Source organism: Chiloscyllium punctatum, chromosome 45, assembly GCF_047496795.1.
Source record: "Chiloscyllium punctatum isolate Juve2018m chromosome 45, sChiPun1.3, whole genome shotgun sequence".
Lineage (NCBI taxonomy): Eukaryota > Metazoa > Chordata > Chondrichthyes > Orectolobiformes > Hemiscylliidae > Chiloscyllium > Chiloscyllium punctatum.
Genome location: NC_092783.1, coordinates 28,638,749 through 28,654,278, shown reverse-complemented (window position 1 = coordinate 28,654,278; position 15,530 = coordinate 28,638,749). Strand labels below are relative to the sequence as shown.

General features: G+C 41.0%; 1 protein-coding gene across 2 annotated transcripts in view; it reads right to left on the bottom strand.

The window, feature by feature from the left end:
* The window catches only part of LOC140467258 (lysine-specific demethylase 5B-like), a 211,570-nt gene that overhangs the window by 137,670 nt on the left and 58,370 nt on the right, over positions 1 to 15,530 (bottom strand). For both annotated transcript variants that reach the window (XM_072563506.1, XM_072563507.1), the window contains exons 8-11: positions 9,403 to 9,561; positions 7,208 to 7,327; positions 3,136 to 3,294; positions 1,377 to 1,558 (exon numbers count right to left, since the gene is read on the bottom strand). In XM_072563506.1, coding sequence (XP_072419607.1) covers positions 1,377 to 1,558; positions 3,136 to 3,294; positions 7,208 to 7,327; positions 9,403 to 9,561 — 620 coding nt within the window. The remainder of the gene's footprint in view (positions 1 to 1,376; positions 1,559 to 3,135; positions 3,295 to 7,207; positions 7,328 to 9,402; positions 9,562 to 15,530) is intronic.

Sequence of the window (15,530 nt, the reverse complement as noted above, 5' to 3'; positions counted from 1 at the left end):
CACAAATGTTTGAAGATATCAGGGCAGGTCAACAAAAAAAAGGTTAATAAAACCTATGACCCCTTTTACTACAGCCTAGGACCCCAAATTCAAAAGAGTGATACGATAAACGGGCAGCACGGTGGCACAGTGGTTAGCACTGCTGCCTCACAGCGCCAGAGACCTGGGTTCAATTCCCGCCTCAGGCGACTGACTGTGTGGAGTTTGCATGTTCTCCCCGTGTCTGCGTGGGTTTCCTCCGGGTGCTCCGGTTTCCTCCCACAGTCCAAAGATGTGCAGGTCAGGTGAATTGGCCATGCTAAATTGTCCATAGTGTTAGGTAAAGGGGTAAATGTAGGGGAATGGGTGGGTTACGCTTCGGTGGGTCGGTGTGGACTTGTTGGGCCGAAGGGCCTGTTTCCACACTGTAATGTAATCTAAATCTACATAAATGGTTCAGCATCAATTGGAGCATTCTATCTAATTCTGAATATTTCATTCTAGGAAGCACTAGTAGAAAGGGTAAAGAAAAGAAACAGTGGTTCCATGGAGAAGGAACTTCAGTTATACAGATAAATTGGAGAATCTAAGTTTATGCAGAGATTTGACAGGTGATCAAAAATCATGAAGAGCTTAGACAGAATCGATTGTGACAACCTTTGTTAGCAGAAGGACCAAGAACCTAAGGACATTGATTCAAGCCAAGTGACAAAAGAAGAAATGACAAGTAATGCTCTTTAACTTAGTTCAAATCTAGAATGCACTAAGCACAGACACAGAGAAGGTAGGCAAGTGGTGTTGAGAAATATATCAGCTATGATTGAATGGCTTAAAAAGGTGCTTCTATATTTTATGGCAGACAAGCAGAACGTTGGGGTAACACAGCAAGCCAGGCAGCATCATGAGGTGGAGAAGTCGACTTCTCCACCTCCCAGCCTCCTGCTTGTCTACTTCTGTTTCCAGCATCTGCAGTTTTTTTTGTCTCTACATGTTATGGTCTTACAACACATGGGCTGAATGGCTTTTGTACTGTAACCATTCCATGATAACCTCTACCCTTACAGCAAAGATTTTCCTCATTCCAAAGTTTCTTGAAAAATATATTCTTGGGGAGTTATATTTTGACAGGTATTAAATTTACCTGCAATCACTGAATAATATACAAGACAAGATGCATTGTTACTCTGCATTCCACCTGACAGTTTTTTTTTTAAGAACATTGTGAAAAACATCTGGTCTGCAATTCAAGCATAAGCAATACCAGAATGCACAGCATTTAAGGGGCATTGGTCCAAGTTCTGATGAATGCCTATGGTACCTATGCACTTTTCTCTTCGAAATCGAGTTGAACCCTGATGCCCAAGTCTTGACTACTTATGTTAGCGGCTGTCTCTCACCAATGCAGATAATTTATGGAGTAGCTCCAGTGATCTTCAATGTGCCAGCAGAAGGAGGAGAAGCACATCCCAACATAGAGCCATGGTAATTTCATTCCACAGATATCTGCGCTAACGTGTGTCAGAACTGATGGTTCTAAAACAGGCATATTGTTTAAATTCCATCCTGAATCAAAGTACTCCTGGAAGTAAAATACACAAAATCGCACTTCAGAACAGCAATGGTAAAACTTAACTCAAAAGAAACCACATTAGAATTGTTCAGACTTCACAAGTGCAACAACATCAGCTCTACATGTACAGAGGAACCTCGATTATCCAAAGGTGATCAAGGTCCCGATAGAAACAAAGAGGTGTTTCCAACACTGATCGCGTCTTTTGTTTACAATGATTAAAAGTGAATTCAGCTTACTGAAATGCTGCCAAGAAGAGTCTTGGACATCGATGGGAGCCCAGATACTGTCTCCAAATGACTGACCACCTGCCCTCTGTCTACATAGGGTGTACCCTGAACCCCCTTCCCCAAATCATCTCTCTAACATTTGCTCTGTACAGAGCAAAGGTGGAACTTGTCAAAAAGTTGCAGGAAAAAAGTGCGTGTGGGGCTGCGCGTGTGCTATTTTACGGCACAAAAAAAGAACAGCCACACCATTCTGTATCTAACAGTGTAGAAATTAAAATCGTTGCTGTCTGCTTCGTCCACACACATTACAAAATCGAGCTAGTACTCCCACCCCCCCACCCCCCCAACCCCACTTATTTCCATGATTTATTATTGATAAATGTACTTTGATACCCATTTGAACTAAAATATGCCACATAAAAACTGCAACCCAAGCTGTCCAAATTCTTAAATGTCAAACTAAGCTTCTCAACTAATTTAATACATTTATAAAACTTAAAATCAAGAGCAGAATCGGTTTCTAGATTAGCCATTTACAGAGGACTCTCTATTGTCCAGCATTCAATTGTCCAAATATCGGATTATTCACCAAGATCACAATGTCCCAATACTCAGCTAAATTATGTTCTCCGGCATTCAATTAACCAAACAAAAATACTCCCCACCCATGTCCTTCAGATAATCGAGGTTCCTCCGTACATGCCAACACTTTATATGCAATTTTCTCCCACCCTCCGAAGGAAGATCTTCTAGTATATCAAACCGAATCTTTACTAATATAACTTTTAAAGTGCAAGCAAGCTGGTTATGCTAACTGATATACACTGTTCAGTGGGAAAACACTGGCCTGGTTTCCTTTTCAACCACCATCCACAGTCAGTACCAGCTGGGATCAAAGAATTGATCACCACTCTTAACCTTATCCAATTTGAGCGCTTTGATTGCTTTCAGCATTTGTAGCATCTTTACTACTGTAGATTAGCTAATTCAACGGAGGTATAATCCAATTGGCGATGTCCACAGCTCATCTGGTTACATAGAGGTTGAACAAAATAATTTATCAAATACTCGGTACAAAAGAAATAACAAATGCAAAAAATGCTGGAAACAGTTGAATTTCATGAGGTTTCCAATTTTCTGCTAAAGTTTTGGGCAGAATTCCTGTATAAAATTTAACAAACAGGAATTTTTAAATAATTTCATATGATTCTGGAAGTGGTCGGACATTGGGAGAATCTCTGCAAAAATTACCACAATAATCAATAGCAATCAATTATTAGTGCCAATTTAAGAACCAGAAAGGACTTGCCCAGCATCAAATCTTAAACATCTTACACAATTAATCTAGAACTTTACCTGTTCATCAGGTCGCAGTTTAATTTTGCCATTCTTGATGGGGAAGCCACTACCAAATTCTTTTGAAGCAATGTCAGCTCCATATTCCACAGTAACATCTTCTTCAATGGTACTAACCAAGCGCCAAAACTCTTTTTCCACCAGTTCAGTTGGAACCATCTGTTTTTAAAAAAAACACATTTGTATCAAGTGTGCACAGAGTACAAAAATGCCAATATAAAGAAGTTCACTTAATTTAACAAATCACTTCTGTTTTACTTTAACAATTAACTTTTTTTTTTAAACTGCTGAAACTGAAAGATGGAACTTGTTCTGTTCAAGCACAATGCTCCAACTTTAGGTTGAATAAGAATTAGATGCAGAGGAATGCCTTCACACTTCAGTTGCAACCTTAAAGTTCAATACATAAATGAGAGATTCCATTTTCCAACATTCTCCAATCTTCCAGCCAAAGAAATCAAACATACTAAACAGCAGACCCGGACAGCCAGTGCAGCTTATGACAGCAGCTTGCATTTATAAAGCACCTTTCATTTCTTTCAACTAAGACAAATCTTGTGATGACTGACTAATTATCTTTGAAAAGCAGTCACTGTTCTATTAGAATGAAACGCAACAATGAGGACAGACACCTAAGAGATAGAGGATCAGATGATTGTTCCTTTTGCAATCTGCCAAATAGATAAATATTGGTCAGAACAAATTAACAACATGGGACCAAAGAAATCAAAAACAGCAAATCTTAGATTAATATCAAACTCAAAAAACAGCTGCTTCATTTTCAACAATATAACAGTGTTAACTTGAATAGTGGAACATAAAATGCCCATTTAAAAAAAATACATTGTTCTAGCCAAAAGTAAATAAAATTACACTTAGAGAAGGTTTGATGAAGGCGTATTTTGACAAGCCATCATTGGTTAAGTTGCAGCAGGTTACGGCTCTTCATTCCGTCCTGAACTCTGTGCTTACACACCTTTGCGAAATAGGCACTGCGTGAAAATGGTGACAAGCCGGGCAGGTAGCTAGCTCTTGCTAGGAGAAAGAATGCCCCCAAGTCCATTACCTCTATCAGGAATAGGAATGGGATGGTCACTGAAACTCTAAAAAGATCAATGCAGCATTTCAGAAATTCTATCTTGAGCTATACCAGTCAGTGTTGGGAGGATGGATGGATGCACTAAGATGGAGTCTTTCTTTAAGAACTTGGATCTTCCAAGTGTCACTCCTGAGCAAGTGTCTTTTCTTAAAGCCTTTTTAGCAGTATAGGAGGTACAGGAGGCTGTGAAACAGATGCAGAATGGGAAGGTTCCTGGCCCTGATGGTCTCCCCAGTTGAGTTTTAAAAGGAATTTATAAGTATATTGTTGGAACCAATGCTGGACACGTATAATGACTCGTTCAGCCATAATCATCTCCCACCATTCCGGAGGCTAATATCTCTCATTCTTAAGAGGACGACTCCAGAGCAATCTGCCTCTTATACGCCCAGCTCACTTCTGAACTCTGATTAAAATTTTGTCCAAGACTCTTGCATTAAGATTGGAAACTGTGCTGCCTTCCATTGTTAGGGACTATCAGACTTGCTTTAAAAGGCCACAGATCCTCTAATAATGTCAGGAGATTGCGGAATAGGATTCAAGTTTGTCAGCAGCATTTTGGTTCGGGGATTGGTGGTCACCTTCGATGCAGAAAAAAGCATTTGATTGGGTTGAGTGGTCATACGTTTACGTCCTTAAGCGATTTGGTTTGGTAGAGGTTTTTATTAGGCGGGTGAGGGTCTCCATGCTGATCCCCTGGCAGCAGTTCTCACCAATGATATGAGGTAGAGTAATTTTAATATTTGTAGGGGCAGTCAGCAAGACTGTCCCCTTTCGCCATTACAATCCACATTGGTGATTGACCTACTAGCAGAGGCAATCCCATAGGGATCCTAATAAAGTCACCCCAAAAGTTGAATCTAAGTCGCATAAGATCTCATTATATGCAGTTGTTGTTTTGGTTTTTCTGTCGAATCCAAAGGTTTCAGTATCCCATCATCTACAATGCATCAACTCATTTTGCTCCTTTTTGGGCTACAAGATTAATCGCAAAATCTGAGGCTATGCCTACTTGGGGGAGGGGAGGTGGGTGATCTCAGGAGAATATCTGAGGTGAAGAGTGAACTACGGTTCCCCTACAAATGGGGACAGGAGATTTTTCTTATTTAGGCATCTGTATTACCCCCGCCTTTGAACGGTTTTTTGAGGCCAATTTTGCTCACTTGCTTGACAGGATTAAACAAGATTTTCAGTGATGGGAAATGTTGCCATTATCCTGGCTAGGCCAGGTATCTTAACAAAATAAATGTTCTCCCCCGTTTGCTCTATCCTATACCAATGCTTCCTCTGATTTTCCCAAGACAAACATTGCTGAGACTTAGAATGGTTTAGCTCTTTTATTTGGCGCCACAGACTACCTCTTATCAAACTGTCTAAACTACACAGGTCTCATGGGTTTGGAGGGTACCAATTAAGTTCTCTTCTATCGCTTGTTAGTGGTTGGGCCTGTAAAGACGACTCGGCATCAACGTGGCTAGATAGTGAGGCCTCCCAGACAAAATGTCCCCTCATCAGCCTTTTACTCTTAGATAAAATGAAGATGGTCATGGAATATTGCCGTAATCTGATTGTTATTAATACTGTTAAGGCATGGAGGATAAGACGGCAGAGGGAGGGTAATATGTCCAAAATGTCATTTCTTACTTTTATTGGGGGTATGCTGGGTTTCCAACCTGCACCCCAGATTTAAGCTCTGGGCAGCTAGGGGAGTCTCCTGTGTGGGAAGTTTATTTAAAAGGTGAAATAATAATGTCCTTTGACCAAATAATTTGTAAATATGGTCTAGTTAGCAAAGACCTTTGCTTTTTTAAGGTCAGGGATTTTATTCAGAAAGGGACCACCCTCTTGACCAACCCCTGGAGATGTACTTTGGAGAAGAGGGTACTTTATGCTAAAACTACTCTATTAGTATGCATTATCATATGTTTGCGAGGGGGCGGTGGGTGATTCTTCAGAAGATGTTGAGCAGCTTTGTGGTGTTTGGAAGTGTGAATTAAGGGCTGAAATTTCTATAGAGGCATGGGGGGAGGGAAGAAGAAAGAAAGAGAACATCTGCGAGAATGCAAGCAAGATCTTGATTTGGAATAGGACCCATCTCATACAGCTAAAACATTTTGCATATGGTCCATCTGGCCCCAGACCATGTCTCAAAGTTTAAAGGCGACAGCATCTCCCTTTTGTCGCAATTGTAAGATAAATATCGGTACTTACACTTTGTTTATGCTCCGTACATATTGGAGTTCTGTGGCAGGGGTTATAGAAAGGATCTTGAGGGCCAAGGTTAAGATGGATCCATCTCTCTCCTCCTGGGCCTACCCAATATACCCTCTTTGGATGTTCATGGGAAAAAACTTTTTAATATCCTCACTTTCTGCATTAGGCAAAATATTGTAATGCGTTGGGTTTCTGAACCTCCCCCAGCCACTGAGTCGGTACAGGTATAGAACATATCACTCTGGACATGTTCAGGAACATGGTACACCGGAAAACAAAGTTTTTCTAGGATTATGACAACCCTTTCTGGATTACTTGGATGCAGATTCATCTGCCATTTTAAATAGGGCTTTCGCGTAGCCATGGCATTCTGGATTTAGTGTACTTGTTGTCCTTGAAGGAAGAATTCCAACTATTTTACGCTAATATCTCGTGTTCTCTGAGGTAGAGAGCTAATGTTTTGTTCTGTTGCGCCGTTTTGCTCGTTCATTAACTACCTTTACTGATTTACCTGTTGTGCACATGGGTATAGGTGTGTTTTGGGTGTATTGTTGTTGCTGTGGGTTTTTCCTTCTTTTCTCTATTCTATATACATACAACGAAAAGAAAATGTTTGCTGGTGTTGTAGTTATGGTGTTGTAGTGCTGGTGTTATGGTTTTATAAAGAAAAGTTTAATAAAAATACCTACTAAAAGAAAAGATTTGACTACCAACTTGACTACTGTGAGAACATCCTTTATAAATCTGAAGCATACTCACATGAACTGGCATATTGAAGTAGTCTGATTTAAAGGCATCTGCCATTTCTCCAAATGCACGGAGTGTGTAGTCCCTAGGGGCTTGTTCAAAACCAAAAGCTTCTTGAGGCTTGCTACACTCCTAGAACAAAAACAAAGTTTCCAGCATGCTGTGAACTCAAGGTGGCACTCCCCTGCCATTAACCGTGATGACAGGTAAGCTCTTGCAATTGAGTCATAGAGATGTACCACACGAGAACAGACCCTTTGCTCCAACTCAATCACACCGACCAGATATCCTAGCCTAATCTAGTCCCATTTGCCAGCACTTGACCCATATTCCTCTAAACCTTTCCTAATCATATAACCATCCAGATGCCTTTGAAATGTAATTGTACCAGTCTCCACCACTCCCTCTGGCAGCTCATTCCATACACGCACCACCCTCTGCATGAAAACGTTGTCCCCTAGGTCCCTTTTAAACCTCTCCCCCCTCACCCTGGTGTCTAAGATTTTTGAATTTACAGCATTCAATCCATGTAAACACAGGATAATGTTTCAAGGAGATTCCCTTGATCAGAAATGGCAGTCAGGTCAAATCAGAAATTGCTCATTACAGGAATAAGCAAAACAAGGAGGGGAGAAACAACCAAGCTTAAGAGCAATAGTTCAGATACACCAAACTACTTTCTCAAAGTAATAGGTTTGACAACTTGCAAATTGATTTCAATAGTGCACGCATGGTTGGGTTTTGTTTTGTTTGGGGGGGGGAGATGGTGGATGGTTGATTTTCCTTCTCTACCTACGACCTTTTGCTTTGTGTTTTGGTCAATCTTCCAAAGCAGCTGTCATGAGCTAAACACATTTAAGATGTAAACTGCTTTTCAGATTTTCCTGGTTTTCCATATCAAATTTTAAGCCAGAGAATCATGGCTCATCTATGAGTGAGTGCAGCTTGACCAATAGTGTCCAATACCAATGTCATTTAAGCAGTCTATAGTGAATTGAAACATTTAGAGCGGACACGAGAGCTAATCACCCACACTAGTACATAGGTATAACACGGAGATGTGGAACTCTGGAAGTTAGCTAAAAACGCACTAGAAGAGAGAGTCAGGTCAGGAGGTGTCGAAGGTACTAAAGGACTTTTCTGCAGCGGTGGGAGGAGGGGCAAAAGAACAACAGTGATCAGGCAATATTTCAAAGATGAAATGTAATGGTGGGAATTGACAGAATCAAGCATCAAGCACCCTCTGACAATGGCAAAATATGGGGTAACCATTACACAATCTACAAAACCACTAAATTCTAGTGAATCTTTCCTTGAGTGAATTTAAGAGAAACTGTTTAAAAACAAGGGGTTTCCCATTTAAAGACAGAGAAGTGAAAGCTTCTTCTCACAAACAAATGTTAGCATTTACAATTAGGACTGCATAGTGGAGACTTGGCCATTGAATATGTTCAAATTAGACAAACAGTCTAGAGTTATTGGAAGCAAGCAGAGAAGTCCTGGTAAGGCCAAAATCAGAATAGCCATGATAATTGAATAGTGGAGAATGGTTTGATCTCACCTTTTTGAGGCAAAAAATTTCTGCTCATATGTGTTTTGAATGGAAGATCCCTTACTTTAAAACTGTTACCCAGTTCCATATTCTCTCACAAACAGAAACATCCTCTCAACATCAAACCTATTAAACCCCCACCATGGGAAATATGGCATTGCAATAAATATCACTTGATTAGTAATCCAGAATCCAAGGCTGATGACAAGAGGACATGGATTCAAATCCAACCATTGCAATAGCTTACATTTTAATTCAGTAAGAACAAGAATTTAAAACGTTAGCAGACCGTTGATCATATAAACGCAGTGTTGTAAAATCCCAGCTGGTTCTCAAGTCCTGCAGGGAACGAAATCTGACACCCTTAACTGGTCTGGCCTACGTGTGAATCCAGAACTGCAGCCATCTAGTTGACTTAGTGACCTTCTAGGCAACGTGAGAGGAGTAGGAGTAGTAAGACTAAATGAGTAACACCCACATCTCTTGACAAAATAAAAATCATCTCTCATGCTTCAGAGCTTCAATTTAAGTTGTTTCGTTCTTGTAAAATTGTATTGCAACACTGAAGATTGAAACACTGAATGCAAAAAAGGAGGGAGACAGCCTTTGTACTGCTGTATAATTCCGACACAAAAGAAGGATTCCAGTTACCAACCTGAGCCAGACATTTTGGACACCTCCAATCACCTTTCGGAACATCTTGTAGGGGTGGAATTAAACAGAAGGTGTGGTAACTATCATCACAGCCGTCACACAGCAGAAGTCGATCCTCTTCATTACCTTGTCCACAGATCAGGCAAACATACAGATCCACCTACAAAAGGAACAAACATAATGCAGTCTGCCACACAGCCTCCTTCCACTACCTTTACTTCATCGAATCCTAAATCAACAGTTTACTTTCCATTCCGCTGACATATTATTCCAGCTTTCCTAGAAAGGTTCAAAGCATTTCACATCAAAGTGTGGCAACAAATTCCTCCTCACAGAATAAGGGATTTTTCAGAATTTCACGTATTTGTTCCTGACCATTTTAAAATTATGGCCCTTATTTTGGACTACCCACTTATTAAAACATTTTTATGCCTATGCTTAAAACTGCTTATAATTTATTCAGTCTTGGTCTTCACTCTCTTCTCTAACTTAGTCATCCGCGATAGCTTTGCACTCTTACAACTAAAGTTTTACAGAGTCTATGCAAACCTCAATTTCACAGAAAAAGCGCAGGCAGGCTCTAAATGCAAAGCACCAGTGACAGCAGATCCCATTTTGGCCAGCAGAAGATGGTGACAATACATGGATTCTAAAGGAAAAACAAAAATCTGAGCCATTTGAAATTTGTGACTAGATCAAACAGGCCTCAGCTTCACCATTTCATGGGCTTTAATTTATTCCTAAAAATTATGCACCAGAACTAGCCAAGATGCCTTTACATCATGGGCATGTACCGGACAACACAAATGTTTTCCAAATGTTTTGCTGTGCATGCAAAAGCTTGAAAAATTCAGCCACTATATCAGTCTACTCTCAATTGTTGACGATACTATCAAGTAGCACTTATTCAGCAATAACCTACTCAGTGAAGCTCCGTTTTGGTTCCACTAGGATTTCAGTCCAAATGTCATTATAGCCTTGGCACAAACAAGGTCTAAAGAGCTGAAATCCGAAAGAGAGAGTGACTGCCTTTAGCATCAACACAGCATTTGATTGAGCACCAAGGAATTTCAGTAAAACTGAAATCACTGTGAATCAAGAGAAAACTCTGCTGGCTGAGATTTAAAAAGAAACTGTGGATGCTGGAAATGCAGAACAAAACAAATTAGAGGAACTCAGCAGATCTGACAGCATTTGTGGCATGAAGCAGAATGAATGTCAAGTCTTGGGAGTCTCCTTCAGAATAATTCTAAAGATGGATAATTAGATGTAAAACATTAATTGCAATATCTTTCTTACTGGAGACTAATCATCTCAATCCCACAATATTGCCTTAGCAATTCCTGAGGGTTGTGCCCAAGGCCAACCATCCTCACAGTTGCTTCAATGACTTGTGTTCAAATCATAAAAAGGTCAGACAGCAAGAATGTTTGCTGATAATTGCAGTGTTCTGTATCACTCAACTCCTCAGATAATGACATGACCCACATTTAGGCTTGGACTGACAAATGCCAAACAGACATCACAAAATGCCAAGCAATGACACTGCCAGCTAGAGAATCCAATCAATTCCTTTGAATATTCAATATCAATGCTATCACTAAACCACTGAATCCATAATCAAAACTTGCAGGTTTATCATGATCCAGAGACCTAGAGAGCCTTGTTAATACTGTGACTACAAGAGCAAGTCAGAGACCTTGAATCCAGCAGCAAGTAACATCCCTCCCAACTCCCCAAAGCCTGACCATCATTTTCAAGGTATGTCAACACTGTCATGGAATACCTTCCAGTAATGCTAGAGAAGATAATTATCCAACACTAAGCATCCTACTTGATCAGCACCCATTCAACAGATTAAACATTCACCAAGTTTCTCCGCCAAGAACATACAGCAAACAGTGTGTACCATCTACAACATTCATTGATTCATTGATTCATTCCCCAAGATTCTTTCCAAGACAGTGATCTGTTGTTACCTAGGAAAGAAAGGACAACAGACACATGGGAATTAAGTCACTGTTCGTTCAAAGCCACTGGACCAACACCTTGAAACTCCTTCCCTATTTATTTTCAGTCACTCATGGGATGTGGGCATCACTAGCTGAGCCAGCATTTTATTGCCTATCCCTAGATGTTGGTCATCAGCTGCTCTCTTGAACCGCAGTCCATGTGCTTCAGGGAGACCCATAAATGTTCCACGATTCTGACCCAACCACAAAAATATCAAAGTCAAGATGGTGGGTGGCTTGACAAGGAACTTCGAGATGGTGATGACCCCATGTAACTGCTGCCATTCCTGCTCCTTCTAGATGGCTGTGTTCATGGGATTGAAAGACACTGTCAAAGAATCGAACACTGAATGTCTGCAGTGCATCTTGCAAAATGGTACATTTAAGCAGGATTGGAGACAGCAGGACCCATTAAGTGTTATCCTGGATCATGTCAAACTTCTTCAGTGTTGGAACTGCAATATGTCACACACCTGACTTGTGCCTTGTGGACAGGCTTTGGGAAGACAGGATGAGCATTACATGATATAGTATTCCTAGTCTCTCACTTCATCTTGCAGCTACTGTATTTATATGGCAAGTCTAGTTCAGCTCCCAGCCAATGGTATACTATAGATGTTAATAATGGGTGGGTAGCAATGGTAACACCATTGAATGTCAAGGGGCAATGGTAAGATAGTCTTAGACAGGCCATTTGTTGACATGCACAGCTAGAAAATGTTATTTGTCACTTGTCAGCCCAAGCCTTCCTGCATTTAGACGTGGACGACTTCAGCAGCTTAATAGTTGCAAATGGTGCTGAACTTTGTGCAATGAGAGAATATACCCACTTCATAAAACTCGCCAATACCCAGTTCTGACCTTATGTCGATGTGAAGGTCACTGATGAAGCAGTTGAAGATAGTTGGGCCAAAGGCACTATCCTGAGGAACTCCTGCAGAGGCACCCCAGAGCTAAGATGACTGACCTCCATTAAACATAGACATTTTCCTATCTGCCAGGTATGACTTATACTGGTCGAGACATTTGCCTTTTGATTTGATTGGATTTTGAGGGCTCCGTGATACCAGATCTCAGTCAAATGCAGCCTTAAACAGCCAGTCTCACCTCAGCTCTTGTATTCAGCTCTTTTGTTCAGTTTGAAACAAGGCTGTAATGAGATCAGGAGGCCTGTGGTCCTGGAAGTACCTAAACTGAGAGTCAGCAAGATGATTGCTCAGCAGGTGTTGCTCGATAACACTGCTGACAAGATCTTCCATCTCTTTACTGATAATAGAGAGCACGATAGGGTACGAATTGGCCACGTTGGATTTGTGCTGCTTTTTGTTTATAGGATGTTGCTAGGCAATATAATCATATAAGCTGACCATATAGGCAGATGCCAGTTTTGTCACTGTAATGGAACAGCTCGAAAGAGGTGTGGCAAATTCTGGAGCACAAGTCTTCAGTGTTATTACCATAACGTTGTCAGGGCCATTTGCAGTATCCAGCGCTTCCAGCAATTTCTTGCTAACATGGAGTTAATTGAATTGGTTGAAAGCAAGCATCTATGACACTACAACCTTTGCTGGAGGCCAGGACTCTCCACACTTCTGGATGAAGATTGTAAGAAGACTAAAGCACTTGCAACAATGATCAGCTGGCTCCCCCATCATTGAGAATATAGATATTTGTGAGCCTCTCCCTCCAGTGAGTTATTTAATTGTCCACAAACATTTATGATTGGATGTGGCAAGACTGCAGACCTTCAATCTGATGAGTTTGCTGCATCTACAACTTGCTGCTTATGCTGTTTGGCATGCAAGTAGTCCTGTTTTGTAGCTTCACCTGTCAGCACCTCGTGCTGCTCCTGGTATGACCTCCCACACTCTTCATTGAACTAGGGTTGATCTCTTGGTTTGATGTTAATGACAAAAGTGGGGTCTATAGCCACTCTGAGGTTGTAGATTGTGTTCATATCAGATTGTTGAAGGCTCACCACACCTCATGTCTTGAATTGCTGGAACTGTTTCAAGTGATTGTGCCAAACACAATGTAAGGGTTTGAGAAGATTTATAGCTCAGGTGGAGGTACTGGATGTAGGTTTGCTCACTGAGCTGGAAAGTTCAGTTTCGGATGTTACGTCACCATGCTAGCTAACATCAGTGAGCCTCTGGATGAGACACTTGTGGTATGGCCTGCTTTTTATTTAAGTGTTTAGGTTTCGTTGAGTTGGTGACAGCATTGCCCGTCGTGACGCCATTTCCTGTTCTTTCTCTCAGAGGTTCTTTTCCTGTTCTTTTTCTCAGATCCCATGGGTGTTCCGTTGGTTTGTCTGTAAGTTTTGTTGTTGAAGGTAATATGGGTGGTAAGGTATCAAAAGGAACCAAGACTGAAGAGGATGAAATAATGTTCTCCTGTGACGTAACAGCCCTGTTCATATCCATCGGCATCAACCTGGCCAAGGAAACACTGACTACACGATAGAAGAACCAAAAAGACACATACACCAAACACCACCAACTTCATTAGCAAGGACAATATCGTCAAGCTACCTGTGCCTTACCCACCCACTTCACCTTCAACAACAAAACCTACAAACAAACCAAAGAACATCCACAGGATCTCAGATATCAGGGTTTTAGCAGAAGCAGTAATGCTGGGACTCGAACAAACAGCTCTGTCAACCATTCAACCCAAACTTTGGGTCCGCTACACGGATGACAGTTTTTTGTCATCACTAAACAAAACAAATTAGAGGAAACCTTCAAGACCACCAATAATCCCCTTACTAGCATAAAATTCACTAAAAAGAGAAGAAAAACAACAAACTGCCATTGCTAGATGTCGCAGTAGAGCGAACAGCCAATGGGGAACTTCAAACCAACGTCTACAGGAAACACCACATACGGACCAAATACTGAACTACAGAAGCAACCATCCCAACATCCACAAACGAAGCTGCATTAGAACATTATTTCAACGAGCCACAACACATGGTAGTGCAGTGGAAGTATGAAGAGCAAAGGAAGATCACCTATACAGTGTTTCCAAAAAGAACTGGTATCAAGTGAACACAGTCCACAGATTTCTCAGCAACAAACCCAAACAAGCAGACAAAACACATCCAGAAACCCTAGCCACTTTCCCCTACATCAAAGACATCACGGAAATGACTGCCAGGCTACTCAGATCATGGTAACCCACAAACGCATCAACACACTAAAATGTAGCTAATGAACTTGAAAACCCTATACAGATAACAAGCAAAACTAATGTCATTTACAAAATACCTTGCAAGAACTGTAACAAACACTACAGGATACATGAACATCAACTAGCCACAAAAAGACATGACCCACTCTCCCTACTATCCTTACATACAGATGAGGAAGGACACCACTTCGACTAGTAACTCATCCATCCTTGAACAAGCCAAAGAGAGACATATGTAAGAATTCCTAGAAGCATGGCATTCCAACCAGAATTCTATCAACAAACACACTGACTTGGATCCCATTTACAACCTCCTGAGAAAAAGAACATGAAATGACATCACCAACCCAAGGAAACCTAAAATAAATAAAAAGTGGGCCATATCATCAGTGCTTCATTCGGAGGCTCACTGATGGTGTTACCTAGGATGGTGATGAAACATTTGAAACCGAACCTTCCAGCTCAGCGAGCAAACCTACATCCAGAACAATGTAAGGTATTATCAATGCAAAGGCAGGACTTTGCGGTAATCACTCTTACCAATAATATCATGGACAGGTGCATCTGCTGCAGTCAGATTAGGGAAGATGAGATCAAGTGCTTTTACTTCTTGTTAGTTTCCATACCACCAACTGCAGACCCAGTCTAGCAGCATTGTTCTTTAGGAATAAACTAGTTCAATTTGTAGTGCTGCTGCCAAGTCACTCTTAAGAGTCACAGCTATACAGCATGGAAACAAAATTCTTCAGTCCAACTCACCCAAAGATATCCCAAAAACTGATCCAGTCCCATTTACTAGCACTTGGCCCATATCTCTCTAAACCTTTCCTATTCATGTACCCATCCAAGTGCCTTATAAATGTTGGAATTGTACCAACCTCTACCACCTTTTCTGGCAGCTCGCTCAATACATGTACCACGC